The sequence below is a fragment of the Acinonyx jubatus genome, chromosome B1, assembly GCF_027475565.1.
Source record: "Acinonyx jubatus isolate Ajub_Pintada_27869175 chromosome B1, VMU_Ajub_asm_v1.0, whole genome shotgun sequence".
Taxonomy (NCBI): Eukaryota; Metazoa; Chordata; class Mammalia; order Carnivora; family Felidae; genus Acinonyx; species Acinonyx jubatus.
The window spans coordinates 123271589-123287576 of NC_069382.1; the positions used below are offsets into that span (position 1 = coordinate 123271589).

General features: G+C 38.0%; 1 protein-coding gene across 2 annotated transcripts in view; it reads left to right on the top strand.

Annotated features, from left to right (window-relative positions):
- The window catches only part of UNC5C (unc-5 netrin receptor C), a 356763-nt gene that overhangs the window by 218678 nt on the left and 122097 nt on the right, over window positions 1–15988 (top strand). For both annotated transcript variants that reach the window (XM_027061127.2, XM_027061134.2), the window contains exon 3: window positions 12193–12336. In XM_027061127.2, the coding sequence (XP_026916928.1) occupies window positions 12193–12336 (144 nt within the window). The remainder of the gene's footprint in view (window positions 1–12192; window positions 12337–15988) is intronic.

Below are 15988 nucleotides of genomic sequence, written 5' to 3' on the forward strand. Positions count from 1 at the left end.
TCTATGAGGGAAAGTTATGTTACCCCTGCTGAGCCAAGGTATTTAAGTGCAGGTGGGTGTTCTCTGTGCTCTATTCTCGTGGCTCAGTAGCCATGGTTGAGAGGATATAGATTCAACATAGGTGCAGGCTGGATCATTAAGAAAAGTTCATGTAGGAGAGCAGCCCTGGAGGCTGTTGTGATGGAAAAGTGGACTTATTTTGTAAAGCCTCTGACATGAGGAGAGTTATTTAGTACAAAGCGTAGCATAAATTATTCTAGCTTCGGAAATCTTGTTAGTTAGCTCGCATTAAGGGTAAACTCTGCAAAGAGCTTCACATGTATCACCTCATTTAATCCTTATCAGAACCCATTGAATTAGGAATTTTAATTCCTTTTTCCTGTTGAGGAAAATGACATTTAGTGAGGTAAAAGAATTTTCCCAAGGTCATACATCTAGTTACTTGAGAAAACAGAATTTGAACCATATCTTTCTCTAAAGGTTATCTCTCACTTAACTTAATTGCCAAGGATTAATTAAAAATAAGCTTTGAGGGGAGGCACCTGAGTGGCTCAGTTAGTTAAGCGTCTGACTTTGGCTCAGGTCATGATCTCATGGTTCATGGGTTTGAGCTCCTCGTCAGGCTCTCTGCTGACAGCTCAGAGCCTGAAGCCTGCTTTGGATTCTGTGCCTCCCTCTCTATCTGCTCCTCCCCTGTTCACACTCTGTATCTCTCTCTCAAAATCAAATAAACATTAAAAATAAACAAATAAGCTTTTATTGTCAAATCTGGATCAATATTGTTTTCTGGAATTCTACCTATAAGCTTATCAAAAACTAAGCATATGTAACTTGGACTCAACAAAAAAAACAAGGAGACATTCTGTGTTTTAAAAAAAAGGAAAAAAAATTAAGTGTATTATACTTGGTTTCATTGTTTTTATTAAATCATGTCTCCTTTTGGAATGATAATAGAATGATTTGAAAAAGGATCTCAGAATATATAGAAATATTTTGAAAATATTAGAACACAGTTATTTCTTAGTTCTTATATAAAGTTAAAATTGAAAATTGGTATTTCAGTGGCAGTTCATTCAAATACCTACTCCTGACTTGAAAATATGAAATGCTAATATTTTTCATTTCTACTTGGAATTTCACAAGTTAAACTTTCTTGTTGTACATTAATGAGTCACTCTTGCATATTTGAGTTCTTTAAAAGACAAAGAAGAAATATTTTCACTGGTACTTGACCTGTGTTTACTCAGTTATTGTAAATAATTTTGAAGAACCTAAAAGCCATTGTGAAAACTCTGCTCCTCCCACTCCATTCTCAGTGTGACTGCCAACCCAGTTCAAAGTTTAATTCAAAGTTGTGTCTGATGATGTCTTTCCGGCTAGGGAAGGAGGTACAAGTGCCATCATGACTGAAAGTTCCTTTTCTCTAAAATATATTTGGAGAGGTGCCTGGGTGGCTCTGTCAGTTAAGCATCCGACTTCGTCTCAGGTCATGATTTCATGGTCTGTGAGTTAGAGCCCTACATTGGACTCTGTGCTGATATCTCAGAGCCTGGAGCCTGCTTCAGATTCTGTGTGTCCCTCTCTCTCTGCCCCTCCCTCCCCTCAAAAATAAATGAAAAAATTAAAAAAAAAATATTTTGATATAATCATATATCTTTTAAATAAGTATGTAATAGTGTCCTAGGGAAAATCTTCTTTTGTTTATTCAGTAAATACTCATTGTATGCTCACAATGTGAGGCTGAATATTATTCTATGCCACAGGGACAGCATGTAACAGACACAAATCTCTACTCTGATAGAACTCATGTTCTGGTTGGTAAGTGAAGAAAGACCTAGAAGGTGTGATTGCACTCATCAATTTTAAATCTTCACTAAAATGTAAAAGTTTGCTTATTCTGCCCCAAATTAGTTCGTGCTAACCTACCTGGTAATTTCCATTCAGTTGCTTAATGTCCCTGTCTCACTTGCATAATGCACTATGGATATAAGGAATTTCTAACAGATGAGCCAAGCAAGCATTCTGGTTACCGAAATAAGTAGACTTTTCCACTCATCTTACCAGGATAACTTTACTTTATCTACACTTTAATATAGTGGGAAGCCTAGAGGATTGGTAAAATCCTGGGGTACTTGGCTAAAAGACAAGAAACTTAAAAGCAAATCGCCAGAATTCCTTCCTGCTGTTCAAACTTCATTTCTAAATATCAGAGCCAGATCTGTATTGCCCTGGGTGATTGGTGTCCCCACCTAGACCTGACTGTCCCAAATCTGCTGAAAAGTTCCAAAACTAGCCATGTCTTTCTCATTTGGGTGTGTGCCTAATATAATTTCCCATCATAGTACTCCTCCCCTCCCTGAATCTATGTTAGTACCTCCAATGGTAATTTTGTGAATAAAATATAGTGTCAAAATAATTGTTATTTTTATACTACATGTATATAATTTAACAGATTTGAATTACTTTTATAGCTGTTATTCCATTTCTTTTCTCAACAAGCCAACAAGACAAAAAAGTTATCTTGTTTTATAAGTTGAGAAACCAAGGCCTGATGAATTTAGGACTTTCCAAAAGTCAAATAGTAAATATTGAACAAGAATTTATTTTCTTAATCCAAGTGAATTACTAGGTTGTTGTATGTTAGGTGAATATTTGTCTAATCTCCCGGTTGTAACATTAATTATCCTGGATGAGTTGAATTTTTTTTTAATGATCCTTTCTAGTTTGGTTTAAAGGTTTCCTTAAGAACATGAAATATATCAGGGTGCCTGGGTGACTCAGTCGGTTAAGTGTCCAACTTCGGCTTAGGTCGTGGTCTCACAGCTCATGATTTAGAGCCCTGCATCAGGCACTGTGCTGACAGTTCAGAGCCGGGAGCCTACTTCAGATTCCGTGTCTCTGCCTCTCTCTGCACCTCTCCCACTCATGCTCTGTCTCTCTTTCTCTGTCTCTCAAAAATAAACGTTAAAAAATTTTTTTAAAGAGTATGAAATATATTGCTTTTAAGACAAGTGAACAGCTGTCCTCAGTATACTGTGTGTGAACTGTTATAAGTGGCAATCTATCCAGAGGTGATTGATCTCAATGTTTGCTTCTAAATCACATGAGATAAGTACAAAATGAAAGCCCAACAGTGTGAGTAATTATTATTTTGGACATATGTGCTAGTTTCCATCGTCAGACAGTGTTTTCAGAGGCTCACCAAGAATATTCCTTTTAAGCTCTTAAGATTAAGGACTTGATGTAATATCACAGATCTAAGAACAATTTTTGTAATCATAATTAAAATTAAAATGATTAAAATGCCATTAAAAGTAAATCAGATTAGTCTTGTTTACTAGTCGAGACAGATTATTTTTCCTTAAAGCATATGTCACTTGAATAAACATCATTTTACCAATTTACCATTTTTACAGGTTCCCCACTCCATAGAATAAACTTCTCCAGCTGCCAATCAAGGCTCTCCATGAATTTCTCTTCTATCTATTCCATGGCCTTCTTTAGTTAGTTTCTGTAAACTCTTCTCCCCTGTAGTGCTCCATGCTTTTTCATCTGTGCCCTTTGGCTTTGTGCTATTCTATCCTCCTGAAGTGTCTTTGATTTTTCTCTAAGTCTTTAAACCCAATCCATGCTTCAGCATCAAACTCAAATATTCCACTTCCCCATGTTTACCCTGATCTCTCCATGTGAAACTATTTCACTATAGCTTTATTTAGGGGGTTTTCAGAATTTTCCAAATAGTAGATTACTTTTATTCAATAAATAAATATATGGAAAGTGCCAAACTATGTTGAAAGACATGATGATATGGGGCTCTGTGTTTATGTTGACTGTAGGGTTGGAGGAAGTGGTGGCAGTCCAAATTAAACATACTTTTTTTATGGCAGAACTTCTGACCAATGCCTGTAATATGCTGATTAGCATTTTGAGTTTCTAAGAGGAAGACATAGTAAACAGAAATCCCCAAACTTATTTGACCAAAGAACCCTTTTTTGAGACACAATTTGGGGAATGTTGGTATAGTGCAAGGAACAGGAACATTGGATTCAGATAAATAATGGATCTAAATCTTGATTTTGGTAATCATTGGCTGCATGAAAAATTGTTTAAATTCTGACCTCTGCTCTTTACCTGTATTATAATAATACCCATTCCCAAGGATTATTATGCAGATTAACCAAGACACATGGTAGATGCCCAATAAATTTTAGCTACTTTTACTTTTCTGAGTTACAATTAAATTTACATGTGATTTATGTATAAGACATTTATTCATTTAACGTACATTAACTGGACAAATATGTGTGCCAGTTAATGTGCGGATCCATATGCAATGCATATGACAGGGTCACTGTATTCAGTGAACTCCCATTTGTTTCCTGCATTAGACAGTAAACTAATCAGAAAGGATCCATAAAGAGTTCATCTCGATGGCTATGTTGGAAATGACAGTGCATAAAATAGGGGCTCAAGAACTGTGTCCACAATGAATTGTGAAGGACAGAGACCATATCTGCCTTCTTTACCACTGTGTCCGCAGCACGCAGAATGCACGCAGCACTCTTCCCCACCCTTATGGACAAGATTTTTTTTTAATTGTGGTAAAATTACTTCCATTGAAATTACTAGGTGTGCCTGGGTGGCTCACTCAGTTAAATGTCCAACTCTTGGTTTTGGCTCAAATTATAATCTCACAGTTTGTGAGTTCAAGCCCTGTGTGGGGCTCTGACAGTGTGGAGCCTGTTGGGATTCTCTCTCTCTCCTTCTCTCTCTGCCCTTCCACTGCTTGCAGTCTCTCCCTCTCTCTCTCTCTACCCTCCTCTCAAAATAAATAAACTTAAAAAACTGTTTTTAGTTGAGAAAAAAAGAAATTACTAATGTTTTGCATGAAATAAAAATAAAAAGTAATGCATGTAGTTATGATTTAATTATTAAGAATTATACCTTAAAGAAAAATGTTGGAATATACATTCAAATACATATGTAATAAGTTTCATGTTTCACAAAAAATATTTAGAAGAGTAATGTATCTGCTATCTCAATGGAACGTGCTCTGTGTTCTCCCAAATTAAATTGCTGTCATATTTTTACAAAATTGATTCTTTGTACTCTAAAGAACATTGACATACAAGGTAGAAGTTAAATTTTAGGGGCGTCAGGGTGGTTCAGTTGTTTGAGCATCTGACTTCAGCTCAAGTCATGATCTCATGGTTTGTGGGTTCGAGCCCCACGTCAGGCTCTGTGCTGACAGCTCAGAGCCTGGAGACTGCTTCAGATTCTGTATCTCCCTCTCTCTGTGCCCCTCCCCTACTTGTGCTCTGTCTCTCTCTGTCTCTCAAAAATAAATAAATGTAAAAAAAAAAATTAAAATTAAGAAAAAAAAGAGAAAACTTTTCAGCTCCCATTTTGGTCTCAGAAAGACTTCTGGGAAGAGACATTCAACAGGTTTTTTTTATCACCAAAGTTAAGAATAGTAATTAAATGATCGGGCAGAGCTAGTAGAATTAATCTATCAATTTATTACCACTCTGTATGTAAGAAAGAGCATTTTGCATACCCCCACTCCAATTACCATTAATACTCACAGCTCTAAGTTTGATGGTGGTTGGAAAGTCCAATCAAAAATAGGAGGACTGCTTCTCCTGTAACATCTAAAACCTGACACTTCGGCAAAGGAAAGGGAAAGCAGTGCTAATGTTGTCAGAGGAAGTACCATTTATAACTATTTTAATATCACCTTGCAGTTAACATCTCAAGTTTTAAGGTAAGCTGCATTTATCCATGGTTGTCACATAGCTTTCTAAAAGCACCGTAAATCTCCCCACTCCAGACACACCATCCAATAAATATTTTCTTCTCAGTTCTAGACAAAACCAAAACATAGCAAAACAAAACACAGGTCCTCTGGACACGGAATGCCAAACAGAACCAAGTAACTAGAAATTATCATGTAAAAAGGAAGTCAAGTCAATGACCTAGGTATGAAATGCTTCCAAACAAATCCCTTGAACCATTCAGTCCCAGTCATGTTATTCTTTGACTTGTAAATTCATCTTGACCACAAAGATAATAAATGTAACTTTAACAAAATTATAATAAATCTAATATACCAGTAAGTTGTAATTTCCATTTATACAAAGTAATTTTAGTTAATTAGATGGACTGTTTATATATTAAATATTATATTAAAAAATCCAAGGAACACATTTCAGAGAAAAATTGATGAATTATGTGTTTACAGTGTCTTCTTTTCCTGATGAAGTTTAAAGACTGTCAGATGACTTCATGTAGCATAAAACTATGTCCTGGTAGTAAAGGTCTGCCTTTCAAGTTATTATATTTTGATTATTTTAGTGAGAATTACAAGCTGATGAAATAATTTTCAGGGTTTTTTGTTGTTGTGTTTGTTTTTTTGTTTCTGTTTTTGTTTTGTTTTTTTTTTTTTTTTGGTGTGACATCCTTTTAAATAATGCTGGTATTTTGTGTGATTTAATTTGTATTAAGACATCTAGAACAGATATGTATCTTAGTTTAGATCATATTAGTGAAAACTAATAGGATTAAGCTCTGGGAGAAAGCATGAAAAAGAGACCACACTAATTCAATAAAGTGTTGTAATATATCCCAGATCATCCCTACCTGTAACTTCATGCGTTTCCCACCACTCTCTGTCCTGTGAATGTACTATAATGAGATTTGGTAGAGTGACCTCTGCAGCTCTTCCCCAACAGGGAGAGTGTGGAGGAAGCCGAATTGCCAGGTCTATGCAACATGATGTCTCAAACCTTCCCTTTGCTGTATGAAAGAAAAAGTAATTGAAAAGAATGAGAAATACAACTCGGGTATACATAACACCTAAGTCTAATGTGGGGTTAGGATGCTTTTTAAGTGAAACATACATGAGGTATCAGAAGGCAAGGATTTGATGACCACATTTTATTTTATTTGTTGGTTTGTTTGTTTTGTGTGAAACAACTTCTTTATTTCAATTTTATGTTTACAAAAAGACAAAGAGGATAAGGAGTGGGGAGGCAGGAATAATGGTTGGTCACCTCCAGAGATAAAAGGAAGAGGCCTCTTATAGTCAACAAAAATGGATGAGACTGTTCATCCATGCCATTATTAGTAACAGCAATGGCCAAAAAGAAGTCCAAGCAGGGATCACAAAGGCTTCTGTTAACAAGGTCAGTCTGTTTTGGGAGAGTCAGATGGTCTGTCCAGTCCATATCCATGAGGAAGAGAAAGCCCAAGTCAGTTTATTGAGGCCTCAGCTGTGGGTGGGATGGGGCCCATTTCTCTGGGAAGAACTGGGCCACTGACTCCAGGGAATATAGGGACCATGAGATACACACCAGGGAAAACCCCTATGAACTACAGGGGCCCACTGCAGGTAGGGTGTGGGGAAACTTGGGCATAAGTGGCTTGGAATCATCTTCAAAGGAAAATCCTGTCTGGGTAGGTGAGGGGACATCTGAATAGAAATAGTTTGAGAGGAACTGATCAGATTGTGATGACCACATCTTAAAAAATCTTTTGAGATGATGCATGATTTTGGAGTATCACCTAATAAATGAGATAAATGAACAGCAGGATGCTGGAGATACTGGAGATAAAAAAAAGTATTAAATAACATACTTCTTGACAACAGTGGACTTTTAATGTTTGTTGACAGTACTACAGATTATACTTCTGGGGGAATATAGATACTGTTTTAAATAATTATACAACAGGATTTGTCATGCATTTGTGCTCACTTTATAATAATCTCTAGAAAAACACTTTGTGCTGCTTGACCACTATTATAAAATTAAAATTATGCTAAAGATAAAGGATACATATAATTTACCAGATTTTATTGCATATGCATGTATAGCCTCACAAAGATCCAATAAGAGGGTTGCATTTGCATCTGGATTTCTAAAATCATTTGAAATTCCCTATTAGCAAGTGCATATTCATATTCATTATAAGACTTCTTGATATAGCATGCTAATTACTTGCCTGCACTCTAGCTCCCACGCCACAATAAATCCTCTTATAAAAGCAGATCACTGCAAACTTCAAACAGCATGCATCCTTGAGATGCCACTATTAAAGGAAGAATGCTGATGGAAAATCTTTGATCTTATCAGACGTGATGGAAAATACACATTTGTATTTGAGTAAATCTGTAGAAGGAAGCATTCCACCCCCATCCTTAAGTAACCTGAAACCAATTTCAAGTTCCCAAATGCTCTTCAAAGCAACCCGCCTTGGAAGTGATGCTGATGGCATTACAAATTTCAAGGCAGCTTGCTTTTTCCATCTCAAGACTTCAAGCAGATTTCAAATTTTACTTTCAAAGAGAAAGGATATTACCTACTTTTTAGCCAAACCACTAGCCTCTGGGCCGACGAGCAGAATGTCGTAGGTAAAGAACTTACCTATGGTAATGAAAGATGGTACATTACCAAGTAACTCAGAACTTGAATAATGCAGTTGATTGTAGGGAATTCTAAGCTGGAAGTGTTTAGAGGCTTCCTGCTTCAGTTCTTGTTCTAGTGTGGTTGACCAAAAGTTAGAATGTAAACTCTGGGCATGTGGCAGGACAAGTATACCCAACAAATTAATCCAGCTCCTCCTGAATGGGGCGTCTATCAAGCTGAAGACAAAAATCGGTGTGTGTTTGACTCCTGCACCCACAGGGAGCCTGAGCCACACAATTCAGAACATTCATACTATGAATAATCCCTGTAGCAGGAGGGTCGGTCTGTGGCTTCTTAAAAGGCCTCAGATTTGTGGTCAGCAGAAACATCCATGAGCCTATTTGGGCTGAAGGATACAGTGGCCCTAGTGAAGTTCCCCTAGCATTTAATTAGGTTTCCTGTAATTGCTTTAAGTAAAAGGAGGGGGAATAAAGCCTGATGTTATCATCTTGGGACACAAAATATTTGTATGTGGTTTTAATATCCTGAGCCCATTTGTTGCTGCCCTGCATTTTGGAAAGAGCCGTTATAGTTCTGAGGAAATACACACTACAGGTTTACCAGCCCTTTGGTGACTGTAAATTTACTGCAACAGCTTTTAAAGGAAGAGTTTTCTTTCCAGTAACTGAATTTCTGCATGAAGAGAGAAGGTATAAACAAGTAAAACAGGCAAAAGTATTAAATGCCAGAGAGTGGAATAAAAAAGGAGGGTGGGGCAGGGGTGAGGGGGAAAGCTGTGTGCCATCATCCTTCCATGAACTCCTAGATATCAGAAAATGAGAATAATAATTGCAGTAAGACAGGAAATGAGAGGGCCTAAGCAGAGACTAGGAAAGAAGAAGGGAAGTAGCATTATTCGTTAATAAGTTGGGATTTATGCTGTGGAGATTGTTCTATTATTTAGACATTGACTAAAATAACATACCGATCTTTTCATAGAGGAGCGAGGGACTTAGATATGCCAGTTTCTTGAAAATTCTTTTTAAACTGACCACTGTGGGGGTGCCTGGGTGGCTCAGTCAGTTAAGCGTTCGACTTCGGCCAGGTCATGATCTCACGATTTGTGAATTCAAGCCCCATGTCAGGCTCTGTGCTGACAGCTCAGAGCCTGGAGCCTGCTTCAGATCCTGTGTCTCCTTCTCTCTGCCTCTCACCCACTGATGCGCGCTCTCTCTCTCTCTCTCTCTCTCAAAAAATGAATAAACATTAAAAATTTTTTTTAAACTGATCACTGTATAAGCATAAAGGATACTAATTTCCAAGACTTTAAACAATAACTTTAAATATATTTAATACATTTTTGGCCACAGAGTTGCCACTTCAGGATCTTGCCCTGCCTTGGCTTATAAAATTCACTTTCCTGGGCTTCATTTCAGTTCAGGGGCTCTTGAGTGGATCTAAGGACTTAGTTGTTTCTATGACTCAAGTCCCTGCAGTTCCTGATAGAAAATATTGCTTATTTCCCTAGTGGAACAGCATCCATTTATATTGAGTGTTCCTTATTTTTCCTGAGGGCTTTGACCCATTTGAGCATGGTCTCGGTTTTAGGACAAGTTCTGGAATACTCTTGTACTATTCATGTCACCTATACTAAGAAGTCATGCAAATAGTTTAATAAATCATAACTTTTAGAAACTAAAAATTCCTAATATTCATATTTTTCATATTCATAACATAGTCATATATATGTGGATGTGTTTATATATACACAAATATACACATATATATGTGTGCATATATATTTATATTTACATTCTCATCTGATTACATCATCTGCATGCTTAACACACTTTGATGCTGTCCATGACTTTCAGAAAGAAATCCCAAATTCTGAACATGGAGTGCAGCTGTGGTTCTCAAACTGTAGCATGCATCAGAATTCTTGGAGTGCTTGTTAAACCAAAATTGCTGGGCTCAACTCTCAAAGTTTCGTACTCAATTTGAGTCTGGAGTGGGACCCAAGAATTTGACTTCCAACAAGTTCCCAGGTGATGCTGATGAAACTGTTCCGGGGCTACACTTTGAGAACCACCGGTCTACAAGAATATATATTAACCGATCTTTTTCTTCTCCCTAGCTTCATCTCATGCCACCATCTCTGTGTCTGGTGCTCAGTTGTCTTCTCCTGGGTTCTCAATCTCCTCATTCTCTTTCCTGCGTTTTCCCATATCTTCCGACCCTCTCCTTAGATAATTTAACCAAGTTAACTCACGTTGGATCCTTCGTACTAAGTTGAGTTCACTTGTTATTCACTCTCATTTTCACTATACTTCTTGGTTGCAGCATTGAACACAGTTGTAATTAAATAATAAATTGTATAATCTGTAGTTAATATGTACCCTCTGCACAATAATATAGGTTCATTGAGGGTAAGGACTATCTTACTCATCAGAGATTCACAAGTGCCTAGGGCAATACCTTTTCTATAATTGATATTAAATATTTGTGCAATGAATGAATGAATGCATGAATAGAAAGTACAAAGAAATATATTTAATCTTTCTTACTGTGCTTGTACTTAACCCAGTCAAATTCTTCTAGTCCCTCAGGATGCCCCTGCCCATACTCTCCATAGGTACCTCATACGGAAAGTGTGTGCAGGCAAACTGGCAATTGTCCACGTGCATTGATCAGATGATCCTTCTTGCTCAGTGCAAAGAAGCACATTGCAGAATGACTCTAAGAAATAGGCTTAGGTACATTAAGATAAATACTCCTAAAATGATAATCTCAGATTCTTAGCTCATTTTTTGTTATTTAGGATGACATAATGCTGTAAAATAAAATCCAATTATTTGAGCATTTTAGCTGGAAGACACTTTCAGAGGATTTTGGTTACATTACAATTATAGAGAAACATTTGGGCTTTCAAAATATTTTGCATGAAAACTTTAAAGTCACACATTCTTTGGATAAAATAGCAGGGATTTGTTAACTTAAGGCTGGTATTTTTTAAAGAAAACAGTGTGCCTTAATAGCTAAAATGCAACTATTAAAATAACTTAGTTTTAAATAATCGCCACATATTTATAAAGTATTGCTTATATTATAATAAAACCTGGCATATATATTTTTATATATACATTTATGATTATAGTTTTAGGTCATTCTCATGTCATGTGAAGAGTTAGGGGAAGATTTAGTTACTGTAAAACTATACAAGGTGTTGTAAAACTGTATATAGCTTTTTGGTACCAGACAATATTATAATAAAATGTGGTATGTGTTTATATATATTTGTGACTTATATACTTATGATTATAGTTTTAGGTTATTCTCTGTCATTTCATGTGAAGAGTTAGGAAGATTTAGTTATTGTAAGGTTATGTACAGCACACAGATATCTTTCCACAACCTATATAATTTGGTTACCATCCTTAGGAGATGTGAAATTCAAGTTCATGTTTGAATAAACCAAGGAAGATAACTCAGTGGAGGGTGAATGTTTGTCAGGCTATTTGAGAAAAGGTGTAATTTTGTGGAGTGATAGATCTGTTCGACTTTCATCTTCTGATGAAAGCAGATTTGAAATAGCAAATAAGAAAATGAAAAAGTTGAGAGTCCAATAACTGGGGCCAGAGGAAAAATCACAGGTGGACAGTGACGGTACCTGGTGTGTTGATCTATGGCATCAAGACGGATCACTCGGGGGAAATACACGGTGTGATGGTTTGAGTGTTGTTAGTACCAGTCTTTTCCTGACTTCAATCTTCCTTTCTCTTGGCAGGTCTCATTGTCCGGGAAGTGAGCATTGAAATTTCCCGCCAGCAAGTGGAAGAACTCTTTGGGCCGGAAGATTACTGGTGCCAGTGTGTGGCCTGGAGCTCGGCGGGCACCACAAAGAGCAGGAAGGCCTATGTGCGCATCGCATGTGAGTCATGGCACACGGGCCACATGGGTTTCAGAAACCGGTGGAAGGTGGAAAAATGTAGACCGTAACTGCTCTAAATTCAAAGAACCGTAGTCAAAACTCCCAGATTTCTGCATTTGAGCTACACTTTCCCCTTAAGTCCCCAGGATACCATTTTGTTGTGGTTGTTGTTGTTTCAAGACGCTTTTAGTTTGTCTTTAGGGATGTGAAAGAATTAGTGGTACTTTCAAAAGATTCTGAATTTTCTTTTTGAATCTGGTAATAATTAGGCTACAGGAAAACCAAACTGTATTCCTTTAATAAGTTTATTCTGCCAGTGTGTTAAGACAATGTTGATTAGTTTTGTTATTGGAAATAGAAATGACCCATACAAAGCTTCTCTGTTCATTTTTGGAGCCATTCTAGTGCATCAAAACACAGCACTGTTTTCCAAACTGTGTTAAATTCTAGAGTATTCATGTTTAGGCAGAGGTTGGGAAGTGCCTCACAAAAAAGCGGTCCATAATCAAATAAATGTGGAAAATAGTTTTTGGGGGGCCAAGTTAAATAGGTTTATTCATTGCAAAATTCTCGGATTTTTAAATATGCTAATACATATTATCCCTAAGAAAAAGATGTAGCCTGCAGCTGTTTTTCGCAGGCCCCTTTTCTCAAGGAGTGCTATTCACATCTTGAGCAGCAATGAATGCTGCTTTAACCTGTCTTAAGGTTCCATACTGAGAAATTTTCTCAAGTATGAGACCACTGAAATCCATGTCAATTATATGATCTGAACTCTTTTGAATGTCTGCATTTGACTAAATTCTGTTTTGTGGTGGATGTCAGTATCACCCCCCAACACGTCACTGAGTCCCAATAGTCTTGGCTCTGAGGGTTCTCCCAGTTCCGTACCTGCCTCTTCCCTTCCCTCCTACTTGATCTAGATCCCAACCATTGCAAACACGCCCCAGCCAGTCTCAATGGCTCCACTTATTTCCCTTTTCTAGACCATCCTCCATATTACCACAGTGCAGTCTTCCTGAAACTCAGGTCTCTGCCCAGATCACTTCCCTCCCTGCTAAAATGTTACAGTAGCTTGGAGATAAAGGAAAAATTCCTTACCATTAATGCCATATGCCGTCGTCCGAGTCTGCTAGGGCTGGCATACAAAGTACCACAGCCTGGGTGCCTTAACCAGCCGAAATCTTCTTCTCACAGTTCTGGAAGCTACAGGTCTGAGATCAAGGTGCCAGCAATGCTGTCTCCTCCGAAAGCTCCTCTCCTGGGCTCGTGGATGCTTGTCTCCACATGTTTGCACTGTCTTCCCTCTGCAACTGTCCTGGCCCGCATTTCTCTTCCTATAAAGACAGGAGTCATATTGGATTAAAGCTACCCTAAAGGCCTCATTGTAACTTCATCACCTCTTTAAAGGCCTTATCTGCAAATAAAGTCACATTCTGGAGTCCTGAGGGTTAGGACGTCAACATGTGAACAGTTCGGCCCCTGACAACTATATTTCATGGTTTATATATGCAACCTGTATTTTCAGTGTCAACCACAAAGAATGTTTCCATTTTAGTCACAGTACATTTGAAATACTTTGATTTCCATGCTTTCCAGCTACTGTTCACAGTGAAGGGTTTCATCCTTCTCTTACTTCCCTTCATTTTTGTAAACATTCATTTATTTAACAATATTTAGTTAGCTTTTACTCTGTTCTTGGGACAGTTGTACCTATTGGGTATGGAGCCAAAAGCAAACATGTAATGATCCCTGCCCTCATGGAGTTTTACTTTCAGGTAAACAAGGGCGAACTCTAAATAAAGCAACTACTAATCAGGCACAGAGCAGATGGTAAGTGCTACAGAGAAAAGTAGGGGCGCCTGGGTGGGTTAAGCACCTGACTTCAGTTAAGGTCATGATCTTGCAGTTTGTGGGTTTGAGCCCCGTGTCAGGCTCTGTGCTGACAGCTCAGAGTCTGGAGCCTGCTTCGGATTCTGTGTCTTCCTGACTCTGTTCCTCCCCCACCATATGCTCTATATCTCAAAAATAAATAAATATTAAAAAAATTGTTTTAAATAGTAAAGCAGGAAAGGGGGGTATATTGTGCTCAGGGAGGGTAGTCAGGGAATTCCTCGGGAAGAAGCTGACAGTCGAAGAAACCTGAAGGAGGAGGGGAAGGGGAGTTAGGCAGAGGGAGCCGCAAGTGTCACAAATACAAATACCCTGGGGCAGGAGTGTGCTGGCTATCCTAGGCAGATGGCCCAGGACACTGTAGGTGTAACATCTTTGGTTCTTATTTTGAGAAGAGAACTTTAGAATGTTTTCAGCAGAGGAATTCATGATTTGACTTCCATGTCAGCAGAGTCATGGCTTGTGCTTAGAATAGATGAAGAGTAGAAGCACAAAGACCAGTTATGAGGCTGTGTCTATGAGGGACGGTAAGCTTGCATAGATAAGCAGCAGTGAAAGTGGCATAACCTGGATCCTAGATACAATAGTCTCCCTTTCCCAGGGTGGGGGGAGGGGGGAGGGGGAGAGATGTGTTCCAAGAACCTCAGTACATACCTGAAACCGCAGATAGTACCAAACCCTATACATGCTATGTTTTTTCTATATATACCTATGAGAAAGTTTAATTTATAAACTACGCATAGTAAGAGATTAACAACAATAAGTAAAGAAAAAAGAGAAAAATTATAAGGGTGCCTGGGTGGCTCAGTTGGTTAAGCGTCCGACTCTTGATTTGGGCTCAAGTCATTATCTCACAGTTCATGAGTTCAAGCCCCACGCTGGATTCTGTACTGACAGTATGGAACCTGCTTGGGATACTCTCTTTCCCTCTCTCTATGCCCCTCCTCCACTCACACTGTCTCTCTCAAAAGAAATGAACATTTTTTAAAAAAGAAAAATGATAACAATATACTATGAGAAAAGTTATGAGCATGCACTGTCTCTCAAAATATCTCATTGTGCTGTCCTTCTCCTTCTTGTGACGATGCGAGGTGATAAAATGCCTGCGTCAGGAGATGAACAGCACAGGTGTCGTGATGTGGTATTAGTCTACTGTCAGCCTTCTCTTGATAAGTCAGAAAAGGGAACAACCGCTCCTCGACTGCAGTTGACGGTGGGTAACTTAAACCTCAGAAAGCAGAATGGTGGACAGGGAGGACTATTTTACATTTAAAGGCAGAGGTAATAGCTTTTGTTGAAACGTTGGATGTGAGATGTGAGAGAAAGAGAGGAAAGAATGATTCAAGAGATGTTTGAAGAGTTTGTTTCAGACGTCCTCATGAACTCTTTCCTGTCTCCTGGGTCTCCAGAGAGACAGGCATCCCTTTCTCTTATACCTTCAGAACACTTTGCCCATTCTCTTAACACAAGGCTTGTCTCAATTAAATTATATTCACTGGTTGGAATGTCTGTGTTTCATGCCAGCAAGTTCTTTGAGATAAATTCTGCTTAATTCAGTTTTGCTTGACTTTATATCTTTTGTGCTTAGCCTAACGCCTAGAACATCATAGATGTTTAATAAATTTTGTTGAATTAAAACTGTTAATAAAAATCTCCCGGTGAAGTTTATTAAAATGCTATACATTAATCTTTCCTCTCTGAGCATATCTATGGAGATTTTCCTCTGTCTTTTGTGGATTCTCTGTGAAGTAGATTCTGG